Source organism: Pristiophorus japonicus, chromosome 3 (genome assembly GCF_044704955.1).
Source record: "Pristiophorus japonicus isolate sPriJap1 chromosome 3, sPriJap1.hap1, whole genome shotgun sequence".
NCBI classification, from domain to species: Eukaryota; Metazoa; Chordata; class Chondrichthyes; family Pristiophoridae; genus Pristiophorus; species Pristiophorus japonicus.
In genome coordinates, this window is record NC_091979.1 from 134,078,382 (window position 1) to 134,099,423 (window position 21,042).

Sequence of the window (21,042 nt, forward strand, 5' to 3'; positions counted from 1 at the left end):
ATCCGAAGACTATGACCCCTTGTTCTAGACTTCCCATCCAGGGGAAACATCCTTCCCGCATCCTGTCTATCCAGAATTTTATATATTTCAATGAGATCCCCTCTCATTCTTCTAAACTCTAGTGAATACAGGCCTAGTCGACCCAATCTCTCCTCATACGACAGTCCTGCCATCCCAGGAATCAGTCTGGTGAATCTTTGCTGCACTCCCTCTATGGCAAGTATATCCTCTCTTAGGTAAGGAGACCAAAACTGCACACAATACTCCATGTGCAGTCTCACCAAGCCCCTGTATAACTGTAGTGAGACATCCTTGTTCCTGTACACAAATCTTTTTCAATGAAGGGCAACTGCTTGCTGCACCTGCATGGTTGCTTTCAATGACTGGTGTACAAGGACACCCAGGTCCCTCTGTACATCGACACTTCCCAAGCCATCACCATTTAAATAATACTTTGTCCTTATGTTTTTCCTACCAAAGTGGATAACTTCACATTTATCCACATTATACTGCATCTGCCATGTGTTTGCCCACTCACTCAACCTATCTAAATCACCTTGCAGTGTCTTTGCACCCTCCTCACAACTCACAATCCCACCTAGTTTTGTGTTGTCAGCAAACTTGGAAATATTACATTTGATTCCCTCATCCAAATCATTGATTTATATTGTGAATAGCTGTGGCCCAAGCACTGATCCCTGTGGTACCCCACTAGTCACTGCCCACCACCCCGAAAAATACCCGTTTATTGCTATTCTCTGTTTCCTGTCAGCTAACCAATTTTCAATCCATGCCAGTACATTACCCCAATCCTATGTGCTTTGATTTTGCACACTAACCTCTTATGTGGGACTTTATCAAAGGCCTTCTGAAAACCCAAATACACTACATCCACTGGTTCTCCCTTATCTATTGTATCAGTTACATCCTCAAAAAACTCCAGTAGGTTTATCAAACATGAGTTTCCTTTCATAAATCCATGCTGAATTTGTCTAATCCCGTTGATATTATCTAAGTGTGTCATTATCACATCCTTTAAAATAGACTCTTGCATTTTCTCTACTACTGATATCAGGCTAACAGATCTGTAGTACCCCGTTTTCTCTCTCCCTCATTTTTTAAATAGTGGGGTTACATATGCCACCCTCCAATCTGCAGGAACTGTTCCATAATATATAGAAATTTGGAAGATGACAACCACAGCATCTACTATTTCCATGGCTACCTCTTCTAGTACTCTGAGATGCAGATTATCAGGCCCTGGGGATTTATCGGCCTTCAGTCCCATTAGTTTCTCCAGCACTATTTTCTTACTAATAATTATTTCCTTTAATTCCTCTTGCTCACTAGACCCTTGGTTCCCTCGCATTTCTGGGTCATTATTTGTGTCCTCTTCCATAAAGATAGAACATAGAAACATAGAAACATAGAAATTTACAGCGTAGAAGGAGGCCATTTCGACCCATCATGTCCAAGCCGGCCGATAAAGAGCCACTCAGCCCTTGGTCAGCAGCCCTGAAGGTTACATATAAATCTATGAACATTGACGGAAAGGCAAAGAACACCCAGCCCAACCAGTCCGCCTCACACAACTGCGACATCCCTTATACTGAAACATTCTACACTCCAATCCAACCAGAGCCATGTGATCTCCTGGGAGAGGCAAAAACCAGATAAAAACCCAGGCCAATTTAGGGAGAAAAAAATCTGGGAAAATTCCTCTCTGACCCATCCAGGTGATCGAAACTAGTCCCTGGCCATATTCGATTCCCTGCAGTGCTTCCATTATATCTGCGCCAGCCAACAAAAGGTCATCGAGTCTAATCCCAATTACCAGCTCTAGGTCTGTAACCCTGTAGGTTATGACACTTTAAGTGCCTATCCAATCATCTCTTAAAAGTGGTGAGGGTTTCTGTATTCACCACTCTTCTAGGCAGCGAGTTCCAGATCCCCACAACCCCCTCAAATCCCCTCTAAACCTTCCACCAACCACCTTAAAACTATGGCCCCTCTTAATAGACCCCTCCACCAATGGAAATAGACATTTACTATCCACTATGTCCAGGCCCCTTAATATTCTGTACACCTCAATGAGGTCTCCTCTCAACCTCCTCTGTTCCAATGAGAACAAACCCAGCCTATCCAATCTGTCCTCATAGCTAAGATTCTCCATTCCAGGCAGCCTCCTAGTAAATCTCCTCTGCACCCTCTCTAGTGCAATCACATTCTTCCTATAATATGGCGATCAGAACTGCATGCTGTACTCCAGCTGTGGCCCAACCAAAGTATTATACAATGTAAGCATGACCTTCCTGCACTTATATTCTATGCCTCGGCCAAAAAGGCAAGCATTTCGTATGACTTCTTAACCACCTTATCCACCTGGCCTGCTCCTTTCAGGGATCTGTGGACAAGCACTCCAAGATCCCTTTGTTTATCTACACTATTAAGTGGCCAACCACTTCATGTGTATACCTGTTCCTTATTAGCCCTCCCAAAGTGCATCACTTCACATTTCTCTGAATTAAATTCCATTTGCCACTGCTCTGCCCACCTAACCAGTAGATTGATATTCTCCTGCAGCCCATGACTTTCCTCTTCATTATCAACCACACAGCCAATTTTAGTGTCATCTGCAAACTTCTTAATCATACTCCCTATATTCAAATCTAAATCGTTGATATATACCACAAAAAGCAAGGGACCCAGTACTGAGTCCTGCGGAACCCCACTGGAAACATCTTTCCAGTCACAAAAACATCCATCAACCATTAACCTTTGCTTCCTACCTCCAAGCCAATTTTGGATCCAACTTGCCACTTTGCCCGGGATCCTGTGGGCTTTAACCTTCGTGACCAGTCTACCATGTGGGATCTTATCAAAAGCTTTACTAAAATCCATCTCCACTACATCGTACACACTACCCTCATCAACCCTGTTGTTTACCTCCTCAAAAAATTTAATCAGGTTAGTCAAACACGATCTTCCCTTAACAAATCTGTGCTGACTGTCCCTAATTAATCCTTGCCTTTCCAAATGTAGATTTATCCTGTCTTTCAGGATTTTTTCCAATAATTTTCCCACCACTGAGGTTAGGCTGAGAGGCCTGTAATTACTCGGCCTAGCCCTTTCTCCCTTCTTAAAAAAGGGTACTACATTAGCAGTACTCCAATCCTCCGGCTCCATGCCCAGATCCACAGAGGACTGGAAAATGATGGTCAAGGCCTCTGCTATTTCCTCTTTTACTTCGCTCAACAGCCTGGGATGCATTTCATCCGGGCCTGGGGACTTATCTACTTTCAAAACTGCTAAATCCCTTAATACTTCCTCTCTCACTATATTTATTTCATCCAGAATATCACACTCCTCCTCTATAGCAATATCTGCATTACCTCTTTCCATTGTGAAAACAGATGCAAAGTTTACGTTAAGAATCCTACCAACATCTTCCGCCTCCTCACAAAGATTAACCTCATGGTTTCTAATATGTCCTCCCCTTTCTTTAGTTACCCTCTTACTCTTAATATATTTATAGAACACCTTAGGGTTTTCCTTAATTTTAGCAGCCAAGAATTTCTCGTGCTCTCTCTTAGCATTCCTAATATCCTTTTTAATTTTGCCTCTTAACTTTCTATATTCCTCTAAAGATTCGATAGTATTTAGCCGTTGGTATATGACATAAGCTTCCCTTTTTTTCTTTATCCTCCCCTGTAAGTCTCTAGACATCCAGGGGGCTCTAGAATTATTATTCCCACACTTTTTCTTTAAGGGAACATGTTTGGCCTGAGCCCTCCGGGTCTCTTCCTTGACTGCCTCCCACTGTTCCGACACTGATTTACCCACACGTAGCTGTTTCCAGTCCACTATGGCCAAATCACTTTTTAACTTAGCAAAATTAGCTTTTCCCCATTCGGGACTTTTATTCCAGGCCTATCCTTATCCTTATCCATAACCAACTTGAATCTGACTGAATTATGGTCAGTGGCACCCAAGTGCTCTCCCACTAATACCCCTTCAATCTGCCCAGTTTCATTCTCCAAAACTAAATCCAGGACTGCCCCCTCTCGTGTTGTTGGGCTTGCTACATGCTGACTAAAAAAGTTCTCTTGAATGCATTTTAATAATTCCACACCCTCTATACCCTTCACACTATATTTGTCCCAATCAATATTTGGATAGTTACATCCCCTACAATTACTACCCTATGGTTTTTGGACTTCACAGCAATTTTCCTACATATTTGCTCCTCTATCTCCCTCCCAATGTTTGGGGGTCTATAATACACGCGCAGCAGTGTGATCGGCCCTTTTTATTTTTCAATTCGACCCATATGGCCTCATTTGATGATCCCTCTAACATATCATCCCTCCTCACCACTGTAATAGTTTCTTTAATCAGTACCGCGACACCCCCGCCTTTTTTACCCCCCTCTCTATCTTGTCTAAAAATCTTATAACCAGGAATATTGATCTGCCAAACCTTCCCCTCCTTCAGCCATGTAATTGCTATAATTTCATACTCCCATGTGTCTACCTGTGCTCTTAGCTCATCCGCCTTATTCGCTATACTCCTTGCGTTAAAGTATATACCGTTTAGCACAGGAAGACCTCCTTGATTACTACTTACTAAGCCTTGTTTCCTCTGTCTCACAGATTCACTTTCTAGATTCTTGCTATCCAATTTTTGCTTTGCTTCCTTCTGTATTGAATTCGTTCTCAGGTTCCCATCCCACTGCCAAGCTAGTTTAAACTCTCCCTGCGAGGATATTGGTCCCGGCACTGTTGAAGTGCAACCTGTCCGGTTTGTACAGGTCCCATCTCCCCCAGAAGCGGTCCCAATGCCTCAAGAATTTAAAGCCCTCCCTCCTACACCAACTTTCTAGCCATGTGTTCTTCCTCTCTATCCTTCTATTCTTGTAGCCATTAGCACGTGGCACCGGTAGTAACCCAGAGATTACTACCTTTGAGGTCCTACCCTTTAATTTTCTTCCTAGCTCCCTGAATTCTGTCTGTAGGACCTCATCCCTCTTTTTACCTATGTCATTGGTCCCGATATGAACCATGAGCTCCAGCTGTTTACCTTCACCCCCCAGAATGCCCTGCATCCGCTCTGTGACATCTTTGACCCTGGCACCAGGGAGGCACTAAACCATTTGGAAGTCACGTCTACGGCCGCAGAAACGCCTGTCTATTCCCGGGGACTATAGAATCCCTGTCACTAGGGCTCTTTTGTTCTTCGTCCCTCCCCCCTGTGCAGCTGAGCCACTCGTGGTGCCTTGGAATTGTCTCTGGCTGCACTCCCCAGAGGCACCATCTACTTCACCGGTACTCAAAAGTGAATATCGGTTGGAGAGTGAGATGGACTCACGGGAGGACATCTGCGTTGCCTGCCTAGCATTCTTACTTCATCTAGTGGTCACCCATTTCTCCTCTGCGTGCACGCCTTTACGCTGCGGGGTGACTACCTCCTGAAACGTGCTATCCATGTAGCTCTCAGCCTCGCGGATGCACCGTATTGACTCCACCCGCTGTTCCAGCTCCAAAATGCGGAGCTCGAGTAGTTGAAGCTGGAGACACCTCCTGCACACATGATTGTCTAGAACCAAAGTATTTATTTAATTGTTCTGCCATTTCCTTGTTCCCCATTATAAATTCTCCTGTTTCTGTCTGTAAAGGACCTGCATTTGTCTTCACTAATCTTTTTCTTTTTATGTACTTGTAGAAACTTTTGCAGTTGGTTTTTATGTTCCTTGCAAGTTTACTCTCATACTTCATTTTCCCCCTCTTAATCAATTTCTTGGTCCTTTGTTGCTGAATTCTAAATTGCTCCCAATCCTCAGGCTTGTTACTTTTTCTGACAACTTTGTGTAACTCCTCTTTGAATGTAATACTATCCTTAATTTCTTTTGTTAGCCATGGTTGGACCACTATTCCTTTTGTGTTTTTACGCCAGAAAGGAATGTATAACTGTTGCAATTCATGCATTCGTTCCTTAAATGTTAGCCATTGCCTTTTAATGAATCTTCCCAATCTATCATAACCAATTCATTCCTCATACCTTTGTAGTTTCCTTTGTTTAGATTTAGGACCCTAGTTTCGGATTGGACTACTTTGCTTTCCATCTTAATAAAGAATTCAGTTATATTATGGTCACTCTTCACTAAAGGACCCCACACAGACTGTTAATTAACCCCTTCTCATTACACAATACCCAATCTAGGATAGCCTGTTCCCTAGTAGCTCCTCAACATACTGGTCTAAAAAACCATCTCGTACAAACTCCAGGAATTCATCTATCACAGTATTATTTCTAATTTTGTTTGGCCAGTCTATATGTAGATTAAAGTCACCTATGATTACTGTAGTATCCTTGTTACATGCATCTCTAATTTCCTGTTTGATCTGCCCCCTGCACTACCACTGCTATTTGGAGGCCTATTGACAACTTCCACCAATGTTTTCTGCCCCTTGGTGCTCCTTAGCTCCACACAGATTGATTCTACATCTTGATTTTCTGAGTCTATATTCTTTCTCACTATTGCTCTGATTTCATCCTTTACTAACAATGCCACACCACCCCCTTTTCCTTTTTGCCTGTCCTTCCTAAATATCGAATATCCTTGGATATTCAGTTCCCAAACCTGGTCACCCTGCAACCATGTCTACGTAATTGCAACTATATCGTATCTGTTTACATCTATTTGCGCTGTTAATTCATCTACCTTATTACAGATACTTTGTGCATTCAGATACAATGCTTTTAGATTTGTCTTTTTAACATTATTAGACATCTTAACATTATTTTGTACTCTAGCCCTATTTGTCGTATCGCTATTTTTTCTTACCTGGACCCTATTTGTTAGTGCACTCTTTTGTTTGTATGCTCTGTCCCTTCCTGACATAATCTGGTTATCCTTACCACAATCACTTTCCTGCATTGCTTCCTTTTCTTTTCTCTTTAGCATTCTAGATTTCTCTCCACTGCGACCATCCTCCTCGCCCCTCCACCACCCCCTGCCCATTTAGTTTAAAGCACTTTCTACCTCCCTAGTTATTTGGTTCGGTAGAATTATTAAAGTCCGCCCCCCTCCTGATGCTGATCCCCGCCCCTATCCCAGACCGAAGGGACTCCCGGTGCTGCTCCCCCCCCACCCCCGAGTGCCTTGCCAGTTCCGGTCCCGCTCCCCCACCCTGGCCAAAGGGCTTGCCAGTCCCACTGATGCCCCCCCCCCCCCACCACTCACTTGTCGGTGCCAGTCCAGCTAAAGCTCCCCCCCCCCCACCAGCCCCGAGTGCCTTGCCATTCCCGCTCCTAGCCCAGGCCGAATGGCCTCCCGGTCTGCTCCCCTACCCCTATCCCATGCCAAGTGGCTTCCCAGTCTGCTGCCCTGCCCCTATCCCAGGCCGAGTGGCCTCCTCCATTCCGGTCCCCGCACCTTACACCCAAAAGGTTTCCCCCCCGACCTCCCCCCCCAGCACCCCTCTCTCTCCCTGCCATCCCCTTCTCTCTCTACCCCCCGCTCCCCGCTCCCTCCCCACACCCTCCCTCTCTCTCTCCCCCCCCTGACTCCCCCTGCTCACCTTTCCTGCTACTACTGTCTGGGCATCTGCTGATTTCTTTAACTCTCTGGAAGGTTTTTCTGCAAGGGCCACATACGTTGGCCTAAGCAGAGACTGGAGAACTCTCAGCTGGCCAAACTTGCCTAAATAGCCAGAATTTGTATGGGTGGCAGGTTACACCCCCTTTGGCTGAAAAAAAAACTTACTTAAAAAAAACTGAGTTACACTGGTGCAAATTGATTGGAGAAACTGTTTTAAAAAAAAATTTAGGACAAAAAAAGCAGCCATTTCAAAAAAAACGGCGCAAATCACTGGGGAAAATTGAGCCCCTCAGGTATTACATTGACGCAGCAGCAGAGTAGGTTTATGAACCACACAGAGAAGCACTGGTGGTAGGCATGTTGGTAAAAATAAGCAATTGCTGCAAATATATACTGGTACAGTAAAACCACGTTGTGATATGAATGCCAGTGTTCCAAATTTTGATGGTGAATTTCTGGGAGAGGGAGGGTTCTCCTACACTGTCACCATCATTTTGGCAGAAAAATGACAGACATCTCAGGAAAACGGCGTAGTTGCAGTTTGTACTATTTTCCAAGGGTTTCTGTGGCTGTTCTGCAGAAGTTACAGTGGGTGAGCAGGAGACCCTCAGTAGAAATTCACCCCTTAGTCTGCTCTTGTTATGTATGTAATAACTCTATAGATTGAATACTGTAAACTCATTCAGGTGCAAACCTGGTTCAACTTTATTCGGGCCCAAAGTTCCCACATTACATGGTGGCTTGCTTTATATACCTGGCCTGCACACACGTGTGTACAGCCCAATGACCTCCGACAGTGGCGCCCCCTGGTGGCTAGGAACCCCAAGCATACATATATGACATCATCCCCCTTCAAGATCTTAGTCTCAGTCTTTTTACAAGTTAAGATGGTCCGAGACTTTCCACTCACGAATTGATCGTCTCAGTTCAACTCCAGTAGTGGGCGAGCGTTCTGAGTCAGTTATGATTGGAGACTGGGTAGCCGATCTGATGGGAGTGGAAATGACCATGTCAGAGATTGAAAGTCCAGATTCATTGATGACGGCGGAGTCCTCTGATGAATGAATGTAGGTTGGTTGGTCACTTATCGTATCTTCCTCAACTTGTTCCAGTTCATCTGTGTGCCGCACCTTTATCTGATCAACATGTTTCCTGCATGTTTGCCCATTCTTGAGCCTGACAATAAACACTCTGTTACCCTCCTTGGCCGTAACAGTACCGGTGACCCACTTGGGACCTTGACCATAATTTAACACATACACAGGATCGTTAACAGAGATGTCGCATGACACAGCAGCATGATCATGATACCACTGCTGATTCTGACGTCTGTTTTCAACACGATCGTTCAAGTCAGGTTGGACAAGAGAGAGCTTGGTTTTGAGACCTCTCTTCATCAATAGTTCATGAATAGAGACCCCGGTAAGCATGTGGGGTCTTGTCCTGTAACTAAGCAATATGCATGACAAGCAAGTCTACAGTGAATCATGAGTTACACATTTCATACTCTGCTTGATGGTTTGGACAGCATGTTCTGTTTGACCATTAGAAGCAGGTTTGAATGGTGCTGACCTCACATGTTTAATACCATTGAGTTTCATGAACTCTTAAACTCCAGACTTGTGAAGCAAGATCTGTTGTCGCTCACAATGATGTCAGGCAGACCATGAGTAGCAAACATGACATGAAGGGTCTTAATGGTATCTGTGAATGTACTAGATGACATGATTATACATTTTATCCACTTGGAATATGCATCCGCCACAACAAAAAACCAGACTCAGCGGAGATTCTGCTGATACTTTGCTTAGCTGCATAAAGGTGTTGCACTGATGCACACATGATTCCAGATCAGTGTCAATTCCCAGACCACCATACGTGAGACCTAGCGATGGTTTTCATCAATACCGGGATCAGTGCTGTGTAGATCACGTACAAATTTCTCTCTGCCTTTCTTAGGCATAACAACATGATTAGCCCACAGTAAACAATCTGAATGAATGGATAGTTCATCTTTGCGATGGTTGTAAGGTTTGGTCTCATCACACATTTCCATGGGTATGGCAGACCAATCATCACTAAGGACACAACATTTTACAACCAATAAAATCGGGTCCTGTCTGGTCCAGGTCGTAACTTGTTGAGCAGTGACAGGGGTTCCTTCACCCTCAAAAGCATCGATAACTAACAGTAGATCTGCAGGTTGTGGCGTCTCCACCTCCGGTGTGGGCAAAGGCAGACGGCTCAGTGCATCAGCACAATTCTCGGTGCCAAGTCTATGGCGAATGACATAATCATAGGCAGATAATGTCAGCACCCACCTCTGGATGCGGGACGATGCATGGTATTTATACCTTTGTTTTCCGAAAACAATGAAATGAGTGGCTTGTGATCTGTTCCCAGTTCAAACCGAAGACCAAACAGGTACTGATGCATCTTTTTAACACCATACACACAGGCTAAAGCTTCTTTTTCTACCATGCTGTAGGCTCTTTCCGCTTTGACAAACTTTTTGAAGCATACGCAACAGGTTATAGTTTACCCGACTCATTCGTTTGTTGGAGCACGGAGCCAACCCCATATGATGCAGCATCACAGGCCAATACTAGACGCTTACACGGATCATAATGTACCAGCAACTTGTTACAGCAAAGCAGATTTGTAGCTTTCTCGAAAGCTCTATCTTGAGACACATCCCAAACCCAGTTGTTGCCTTTTCTGAGCAGCATGTGCAGTGGCTCTAATAAAGTGCTCAATCTAGGTAAGAAATTACTGCCCTGCGCCGAACTGCGTCAGTAGCTTCCTCCATTTTGTTGGCCACGAAGTACTGGTCCAGGCGATCGATAAAATCTGACCAGTCCTCTCCTTCCACGAATCTTTCCAGAATTCCAATGGTGCTCATTTTGCATGCAAAGGTTCTTGAGTTACCTCATCGCCAAATGCTATGTATGTAATAACTCGATAGACTGAATAATGTAAACTCACTCAGATGCAAACCTGGCTCAACTTTATTCAGGCCCAAAGTGTCCACATGACATGGTGGCTTGCTTTATATACCTGGCCCGCACACATGTGCGTACAGCCCAATGACCTCCTCCTGGTGGCTAGTAACCCCAAGTTTCTACTGATGGGGGAGGAAAAGCAATGTGTGAGGACACAAAAAATGTGCAAAAGAACATAGACAGGCTAAGTGAATGGGCAAAAATTTGGCAGATGGAGTATAATGTCGGAAAGTGTGAGGTCATGCACTTTGGCAGAAAAAATTATACAGTAAGTTATTATTTAAATGGAGAAAGATTGCAAAGTACCACAGTACAGCAGGACCTGGGGGTACTTGTGCATGAAATACAAAAGGATAGTATGCAGATACAGCAAGTGATCAGGAAGGCAAATGGTGTCTTGGCCTTTATTGCAAAGGGGATAGAGTAAAAAAGCAGGGAAGTCTTGCTACAGCTATACAGGGTATTGGTGAGGCTACACCTGGAATAATGCGTGCAGTTTTGCTCTCCATATTTACGAAAGGATATACTTGCTTTGGAGGCAGTTCAGAGAAGGTTCACTAGATTGATTCCGGGGATGAGGGGGTTGACTTATGAGGAAAGGTTGAGTAGGTTGGGCCTCTACTCATTGGAATTCAGAAGAATGAGAGGTGATCTTATCGAAACGTGTAAGATTATGAGGAGGCTTGACAAGGTGGATGCGGAGAGGATGTTTCCACTGATGGGGGAGACTAGAACTAAACTAAAGTTGAGCCAGGTTTGCACCTGAGAATAAGGGGCTGCCCATTTAAAACAGAGATGAGGAGAAATTTCTTCTCTCAGAGGGTTGTAAATCTGTGGAATTCGCTGCCTCAGAGAGCTGTGGAAGCTGGGACATTGAATAAATTTAAGACAGAAATAGACAGTTTCTTAAAGAATAAGGGGTTATGGGGAGCGGGCGGGGAAGTGGAGCTGAGTCCATGATCAGCCATGATCTTATTGAATGGCAGAGCAGGCTTGAGGGGACGTATGGCCTACTTCAAAATAGTGCTATGGGATCTCTTACGTCCACTCGAGAGGGCAGATGGGGCCTCGTTTTAATATCTCGTCCGAACTATGGCACCTCCGACTGTGCAGTGCTGTTTAAAGGAGGAAAGAAGGTGGAGAGGGAATTTCAGAGGTAGGAGCCAAGCTGTTGAAGGCACAGCCGCTAATGGGAGAAAAGTTGGCGGAACTATGATTTCCTTGGGTGTTGTAGGTGATTGGTGAGCAAAACTTGGTGCAGGATACTTTACAGGCAGCAGACTTTTGGATTAGTTGAAGTTTATGGAGGGTGGATGGAGGCCAGTCAGGAAAGCAATGGAGCAGTCGAGTCTGGAGATGAAAGTGAAGCCTGGCAGCACTTCATGTGGTGCAGCCAGATTTAGTGGTGGTTGGCTAAACTAATTGTGCACTAGATACGCATAAGCCTGCAACCCTTGGACTTGAAAGAGTGAAGATGGGGGCCATACTAGGGGAAACACCCAGGATGGGACAGAGTAAAGGTTTACTGGGGACAAAGGCATCAACGATGGAGGAGAGAGTGAGGTTAAGCAGATTGACAGCTGCAGAAGTATTATATGAATGGAATAACCAAAGGGGAAAAATTCGGGTTGTTTGAGCCTCCTGTTAGCACTCCCGCCTTGTGTCTGTTACCGCTCCCAACTGGGGCGATGTGCAATTTGGCCCTGCAAATATGTATTGTTCATGGGTTTATGAAAAATTACTAAAAATGAACAAAAAGGAGTTAGATACTGTTTAAAATTAAACACACAAATAAAGGACCATAGTATGTAACTGAAAAGGCCTTTTGGTTATACTTTTACTTGAACACAAAATATTCCCAGTATTCTCGGCAGGAGGAGCAGACAGATTAGCTACTACCAGGTTTTTACCAATATCCGTCTTGATCAAGCTGCTAGGATACGAGAGAGCGGGGTGAGTTGTTGGATATTCCCTCTCTTACAAGTAAGTGTATGTCAGTGTGCTCCTTTGATAGCATAACTCAGATGAGGATGAACCTGCATTGTACCACACTTTGTCCCAACAGTCTGTTTAATAATAATTTTACAGGAATCATTTTTTCTCAACCTACTAATTTGTAACATGTATTAAAATACTTTGGAACCAACATGAGAACCAACAATTTCATAAAACCGCTGCATGTTCATGAACGTAGCTTAGTAAAAGCTATCAAATGCACCTAGATATGCCATATACCAATTCATATTAAATGTATTATTTCATATCATCTCACTAGTGCATTATCAACTAACCAACAATATGATACATTAATTGTTTCATATCAGGCTGATGTAGCTGAAGAAAGTGCAAGAGTTGACTGTAGAAAGTTTTTCAAATCTTAATTTCTATTACACTAACTAAAGTTTTATTTCTTGGAAAAATACTATGCTCATTAGAAATCCCAGAAGGAGCTACCCACCTTCATCTGATGCAAAATAAAATAAGTGATTAAGAAAGCCGAATAAAGTGAGATATTTCCACACATAATAAGGAATAGTATTCCTAAACAAAAAATAAAGGATACATTGTAAATACCTAATGACTCATTTATTAAAGCACTCTTATCTCAATTGATATTCTGCTACATTTTGACATTGCTGTATTGTTGACTAACATCCTTGGTCAATCAGACTTTGTAAATAGAGGTAAATGCTTTTATTGTTGAAAATTCTATTGGGATAATTTTATAAGTTTGTGCTTCCTTAAAAGCTCCCGGAGGAAGTGTAGATTTGTAAAACTATATGTGTGTAATTTGTGCATAATTTTATGTAATGGTGTTACAGGGTACTGGTAATTCATTAATGTAATATATGTTTTCTAGTAACAGCTTTTCTAATAATGTTTAAAGTATTAATAAACAACCTGCACTTTCATGAGTGATGGATTTATAATCTGGTGTTCACTGAGATTCCTTCCATTGCAAGAGTCACATTCTCAGCAGTTGAACTCACAGGAACACACTTGGCTCTTCTTGAAAGGAATCCGACTTGTTTTCTGATCTCACCTTTAAACCCATTGCTTTGGATTCTCTGTGTGGAGCTGCTATTACGTGAACAAACCTCGAGGTGTAAAATCTGTTGAGGTGATGATAAGTCTGTTGAGTCTGACTTCCCATTGCTAATTGGGTACAGTATGGGAGCACTACTTGAACCAGTACTGTGAGTCCTGCTAATGCCAATTTCTCTCTTCTTTATTAGACTACCGTTAGAGTTCTTTGACTTCACTTCCACCTGAACAGGTTCAGCACAATAATTTTTATTTCTTATATCAGGTAAAAGACTTGGGAAATGTTCCTGAAACATCCTCACAGGTATTGAACGTTCAGCATCATGAATTTGGCTTACACTTGTTTCATTTTTTATACTGTTCAAACGAAGGTAACTTAATCCATTTACAGTAAAATCTTCAGTGAAGCTTACTGGATTCTGATCCTCATGTCCTCTTTGATACTGGCCTTGTTTTTGCTGGCCAGAGGCTTGGTTGCTGCTTGTTTTTTTCAGTGATGAATGGTAACCAATCACTGGAATAAGGAGCTGAGGTTGATCCAGTTGGACATTAGACCTGGAATGCTCAGAATTGGTGGATGTCTCTTTCTTTTTGCCTCTGCTTGGCCCCTCATTCCAGGTTAATGGGTTATAGACTGCTTGCCCATCAATTGGACAAGAGTTGCACTCATGCAATAGCCAATGGTCAATGCATTCTTTGTGATACTAGTTAAAACAAGATAATTTAATCAATAATTAAATAGTTAAAGTCCACATTTACTATTATTGAGACAATACACTACTGTAACGACAACACTACGAAAAAAATACTAGCACTTTAAAAACATGGCTGATCACTTTAAAGGCAGTAGTATTTCTACCTATGCCAAATATATACAACAATAAAGAAGCTTTGGCAAGTAAACATTGGTATATCACCCTACCGTCATCTTAGGTGGATATTTTAATCCAGTTGCTAATAATAGCAAAAAAAGTCAGCATAAGTATAAATAAGTGTTGTAAAAGATTTCCTTGCTTTTTATGAAGCTACCTGTCTAACAGCACTGGCAATGACACTGGTGATTTTATGGAATCAGCTTTATTTAAAAATTTAGGTTGATTCCCGACAGCATTCCCATCTTCTGAGAGCTTTTCATGGAGGTGGGGGGAAATGGTATGATGCTGCGGGGTTTAAACACCTAAGGCTGGAAATTCGGTTTCGGCAATCTTGCGGCGTTATTTGTGGCGGGGTGGTAAGTTTAGCGCCCTCTAAAAGTTTGCGCTTCCTACCAGGAAATTTGTTTGAAACGCAGCAAGAGGAAAAGGGGGCGCTAAATCAGGCGTTCCACACCTGTGCTCGGGCGCTCCAACCAAAAACCTCAGCGATAGATCCCGGGCCTTGCCAATTCTTAAAGGCATGGCACTATAAGAATGCGCATGCGCAGTTCCAACTCTGAGCAGAGCGGGAAAATGGAGGAACAGGAAGGTCGCCATCATGCACGACGCTTCTCAGCCAATATTGTTGAGGCATTGATAGAGGCTGTTGAAAGGAGGTGGCATGTGTTGCAGTTTCCTGGAGGAAGGAGGCGTGTCTCACGAGTTTATCGCAGGCTTTGGAGGGAGGTGCTCCAGTACGTCTCAGCTAGAGACACGGTGCTGGGAACTGCAACACAATGTTGGAAGAAGTTCAGCGACCTCACGAGGGTCATCAGGGTGAGTACCCTTTATATTAATGCACCAATGCCATGATGTGAACCTCACTGTCTCACACAATGTAAAGTTTTTGCAGTACCTACCCCTTCTCTATGTGTTGCAAGCCATGGTCTTGGTTGTTGAAGCCACCTGAAAAGTGGTGGCTCAGCTCACCAGCCATATCCTGCACATGTAAGCATTGTACACCTTCTTGTTCCCCAGTTAGTTTCGCCCTTCTCGCACTACATTTTGACTCTTGATATGCGTTTGCAAAACGTCAGCCTGATCCGTAATCATAGGTGGCTCTTACCTCATCCCACCGTTCCCATATGCACTGTGCGCAGCCATGCAGATTCTAATGGATATCAATACACTTCCAGACAGTAGGAGCTACTCTATTATGGAAGGCACATGTGTCACACGATGAGCTGCACTCACTCACACCTTCTTTTTCTTACTGCAGGTGAAATTGGCTCATAATCGTCTGGAGCAGCAGCGCACCGGAGGTGGCGAGCCTAATCTACAGGATCTCAGTCAGGTCAAGGAGCGAGTGTCCAACTCCTGGGCACACTAGTTGGCGGGGCGGTGGGCGGCGAAGCAGAGCTCCCCCTATGGATAGTGACGGTATGTGAATGGCGTTTGCGACTTATGTGAGTTCCGTGACCCTTGATATCAAGTGGCCTACCCCCATTACATATAAATGTCCAATGCCACCTTCCTTTTATCTCCCTGCCCCCTCCCCTGCTGCTAACCACATGTCTATTGCTACTCAGCGCCGAGCTTGCGGCCAACACCTCGCTATAGGCAATTAGGCTTATACCGCTGTGCCTGGTCTCCAGTTGTCTTGGACCCCCTTGTCCCTGGACCAAGACCTTGCTCAGCTAAGCCCGTGTGGTTGCCGGTGTGCAGCGGCCACCCCACGTTAAAAGAACTCACGCACAATCTTCCACTTCATTACTATGAAGTTCGGGACTTGGAATGTCAGGACCCTCATGGACAATTCTACCAGCAACAGGCCGGAACGCCGTACCGCCATAGTTGCCCGGGAACTTAAGACGTTTTAACATCAACATCGCTGCCCTAAGCGAGACCCGGCGGGCAGGGGAAGGCCAGCTCAAGGAACATGGTGGAGGTTACACCTTTTTCTGGAAAGGAAAACCAGAGGAAGAATGCCGCCTTCATGGAGTTGGCTTTGCTGTCAAAAATGAACTGGTCGACCGCCTCAAAAATTCCCCGTGTGTGGTTAATGAATGCCTCATGACTCTTCGTCTTACCCTATCCCGGAACCAATGCGCCACAGTCATCAGTGTGTACGCTCCAACACTCGATGCAACGGATGAGATTAAAGAGGGTTTTTTTCCAACCTCGAGACATCCGTGTCCCGTGTCCCCACGGGCGACAAATTGATCCTCCTGGGTGACTTTAATGCCAGGGTCAGCAAAGACGCAGCCCTCTGGGGAGGAGTGACTGGCAGAGAGCGGGTAGGGAAAGCCAACTCCAGTGGTACCCTACTCCTGACAAAATGTCTAGAACACAAACTCCTCATCACCAACACCCTGTTCCATCAGAGGAACAAATACAAGGCATCATGGCAACACCCTTGCTCCAAACACTGGCACCTGCTCGACTATGTCATCGTCCGAGCCAGGGATCGCAAGGATGGACCATCACCTAATCCGATCCATCATCGATATTAACACAGCCCCAAAGCAGAAGGGACAGCAGAAGAAATGCTGCAAAAAAGTTAATGGCGGGGCACTTAAAGACCCAGCTAGGAGAGCTCTATACAGCCAGCGCCTCACAGCTAATCTGGCATGCCTTGATGATGCTGAGATGCTGAATGCCACAGCGCTTGGTCTGCCCTCCAGGCCTCTATAACCAGTGCCTGTGAAGAGACACTTGATCACTCAACCAGAAAACACCAGGACTGGTTTGATGAAAATGATCAGGAGATTCAAGAACTAATAGATCGTAAGCGCAGTCAACGCCACCTACGGTCCAAACTCCCAAGGTCCCACCCCACTCCTGGCCAAGAACGGGGAAACACTCATCAAGGACACCGAGGCTGTCAGGGCCCGCTAGAAGGAGCACTTTGAAGATCTCCTCAATTGAGACTCTGCCTTTGACTCGAGTGTTCTTAACTCCATCCTGCAGCATGCGACCCGCCACCACCTCAGTGAAACCCCACGAGGTAGGCAAAGCCATAAGACAGCTCAAGAATAACAAGGCCACGGGTGCGGATGGAATTCCTGCTAAGGCGCTAAAGTATGGCGGAGAGGCGCTGTTGGCGCGGATACATGACCTCATCTCTCTCATTTGGAGGGAGGAGAGCATGCCGGAAAATCTCAGAGATCCAGTGATCGTGACCATCTTTAAAAAGGGGGACAAGTCCGACTGCGGCAACTACGGGGGAATCTCCCTGCGATCAGCCACTGGGAAGGTTGTCGCTAGAGTTCTCCTCAACCGTCTTCTCCCTGTGGCCGAGGAGCTCCTCCCGGAAGCACAGTGCGGATTTCGTTCCCCAACGGGGCACAACAAACATGATCTTTGCAACGCGACAGCCGCAGGAAAAATGCAAGGAGCAGCGCCAGCCCTTGTACATGGCCTTTTTCGATCTTACAAAGGCCTTTGACACTGTCAACCGTGAGGGCTTATGGAGCGTCCTCCTCCGTTTTGGATGCCCTCAAAAGTTTGTCAACATCCTTTGCCTGCTCCACGACGACATGCAGGCCGTGATCCTTACCAGCGGATCCATTACAGACACAATCCACGTCTGGACCGGGATCAAACAGGGCTGCGTTATCGCTCCAACCCTCTTCTCAATCTTCCTCGCTTCCATGCTCTACCTCACAATCAACAAGCTCCCGCTGGAGTGGAACTAAACTACAGAACCAGTGGGAAGCTGTTTAACCAACGGCACCTCCAGACCAGGTCAAAGATCACCACAACCTCTGTCGGTGAGCTCTTTGAACGCCGTGAGCATGAAGAGGTCAGGCGCAGGCAGCGTAAGGAGCGTGCGGGAAATCAGTCCCACCCCCCGCTTCGCCAGACGAATGTCCGTCCCACCTGTGACGGGGTCTGTGGCTCTCATATTGGACTGTTCAGCCACCAAAGGACTCACTTTGGGAGTGGAAGCAAGTCTTCCTCGATTCCGAGGGACTGCCTATGATGATGATGATGATGATGATGTTGCTTTGTGCTTACAGACAATGGGCCCAAGTTTCCACAAGAAAAAAAACGGGCGCCTAAAAAAATCCTCAGTATTCTCCACCTACTTACAGGTCCTCTGGTCCTCGGCGCAGCCAGCACGAGCTGTGGGGGGGGGCGGAGCCAGGTTCCGGCGCTGAAAACAGTGCCGCCTCTGCACATGCGCGCTACAGTTGGCACGCAAGTGCAGTAGCTCCAGGCGCCGAACTGTGTGGGAGGGGCCCGAAGCACGCAGCCCCTAGCCCTGGCTGAATGGCCTCACTGGGGCTGCGTGAATGAGGCTCCTCCCTCGGCCAGCTCCTGCTCCCGCCCCGACACCCGCTCCCCCCGACCCTCCCCCCCCCCCCCCCGGCCGACCAGACACCCGCTTCCTCCCCCCCGCCCCGACCCCCGACACCCGCTCCCCCCCCTCTTTCTCCCTTCCTCCCCTCTCTCTCTCCCTCCCTCTCTCCCTCCCCCTCTCTCTCTCTCTCCCTCCCCCCTCTCTCTCTCCCTCCCTCCCCTCTCTCTCTCTCTCTCCCTCCCTCCCTCCCTCCCCCTCCCCCTCCCTCCCTCCCCCTCCCCCTCTCTCTCTCTCCCTCCCTCTCTCTCTCTCTCTCCCTCCCTCCCCCTCTCTCTCTCCCTCCCTCTCACCCTTCCTCTCTCCCTCTCCCCCTCCCTCCCTCCCTCCCTCTCTCCCTCCCTCCCTCCCCCCCTCTCTCTCCCTCCCCCCCCCTCTCTCTCCCTCCCTCCCCCCACCTCTCTCTCTCCCTCCCTCCCCCCACCTCTCTCTCTCTCTCCCTTCCCCCCCCCTCTCTCTCTCCCTTCCCCCCCCCCTCTCTCTCTCTCTCCCTCCCTCTCTCTCTCTCTCTCTCACCCCCTCCCGCTCAGCGGCACGAACGGCTGCAGAATTCTCCCTGGCTGAAGCACTTTCACACAGGTAGAAAGATGGTTTATTTAATCTTTTCTTGGCTTATAAATGTTTATTCAGGTTGGATTTATTTGTATAATATTTGTAGAAGTATAAATAAGGATTTATTGTTGAATTTAATGAGTTCCCTTCCCCCACCTCGTTCTGGACGCCTAATTTGTAACCTGCGCCTGATTTTTTAATGTGTAGAACAGGTTTTTACAGTTCTACAAAAATCTTCACTGGCTCCATTCTACTTTAGTTTGGAGTACATTTTCACTGTGGAAACTTTCAAATCAGGCGTCAGGCCGGACACGCCCCCTTTTGAAGAAAAAATTCTGTTCGAAACTAGAACTGTTCTACCTGACTAGAACTGCAGAAAAAAAATGTGGAGAATTGCGATTTCTAAAATAGTCCGTTCTCCACCAGTTGCTCCTAAAAATCAGGCGCAAATCATGTGGAAACTTGGGCCCTATGAGTCAGAAGTGACAGGCAGCCTGCTCCTGATCCTTCTACATCGGCCAACGGGGAAGATGACGAGGGAGAGGACAACTGTTGATCACTGAGCGGGACATTCCATCAGTCCCACCGAGTGGGGATACCGCATCGATCGAGGACCCTGAATTCCTGCCGATAGATGTTTGTTAAGTATATATACACGTGAAGTACATTTATTGTGTGTTAGGCGATTTCTGTTACAATTAGTGCATGTGGCTAAAACAGTGTCGCCGTAGCCATGCTTGTCGTTAGTCAACAATTTCTATTGGACAACACTGTATTAGAATTCCATTTGCCCTCCTTCTCTCTGTGTCTTTGCTACCCTTACCTAACAAATATCTATCAATATGATACAGAAACAAGAAGGTGAGGTGGAAGAAAATGAACTCGGGCCCTCTGCTTCTGGCATTACATCCCAAGTACCATCATTCAACACTCTCTGGCAACTGCCAACCAAAAGACATTAGAGAATTAATCAAAGAAGAGTTCACAGATGATGCACAGAGGACAGGTGTGCAGGAACTAGGGGGAAATGAGGAAGCAAGCATTACTGACCAGTCGGTCAGATGATGCAAGTTCTCCACTGAAGAGTCTCAGGACTCAAATCTCATGGGTTCTGCCTTTAAAAGATGGATGCTTGCAGAGCATTAAACATATGTGCAGGCATTGGGAATGGTCTCCCGGAATGTACACCAGATAGTGGGCTATTTGGAGGAGTACACTATCCACATGAATGGCAGGATGATAATAAGAATTAGGAGCAGGAATAGGCCATATGGCTCTTCGAGCCTGCTCCACCATTCAATAAGATCATGGCTGAACTTTGGCATAAGGTGCCACATAAAAGGTTACTGCACAAGATAAAAGTTCATAGGGTTGGGGTAATATATTAGCATGGATAGAGAATTGGCTAACTAACAGAAAATAGAGAGTTAGGATAAATGGTTAATTCTCTGGTTGGCAAACAGTAACTAGCGGGGTGCTGCAACGATCGGTGCTGGGGCCTCAACTATTTACAATCTATATTAATGACTTGGATGAAGGGACCGAGTGTAATGTAGCCAAGTTTGCTGATGAAACAAAGATTGGTGGGAGAGCAAATTGTCAGGAAATCTGCAAAAGGATATAGAC

The 21,042-nt window shown here is 45.6% G+C and overlaps 1 protein-coding gene across 3 annotated transcripts in view; it reads right to left on the reverse strand.

The window, feature by feature from the left end:
* Positions 1–12,670: 12,670 nt before the first annotated feature.
* The window catches only part of zswim2 (zinc finger, SWIM-type containing 2), a 68,057-nt gene continuing 59,685 nt past the window's right edge, over positions 12,671–21,042 (reverse strand). For all 3 annotated transcript variants that reach the window (XM_070874810.1, XM_070874811.1, XM_070874812.1), the window contains one exon: positions 12,671–14,351. In XM_070874810.1, the coding sequence (XP_070730911.1) occupies positions 13,527–14,351 (825 nt within the window). In that variant the 3' untranslated portion in view covers positions 12,671–13,526. The remainder of the gene's footprint in view (positions 14,352–21,042) is intronic.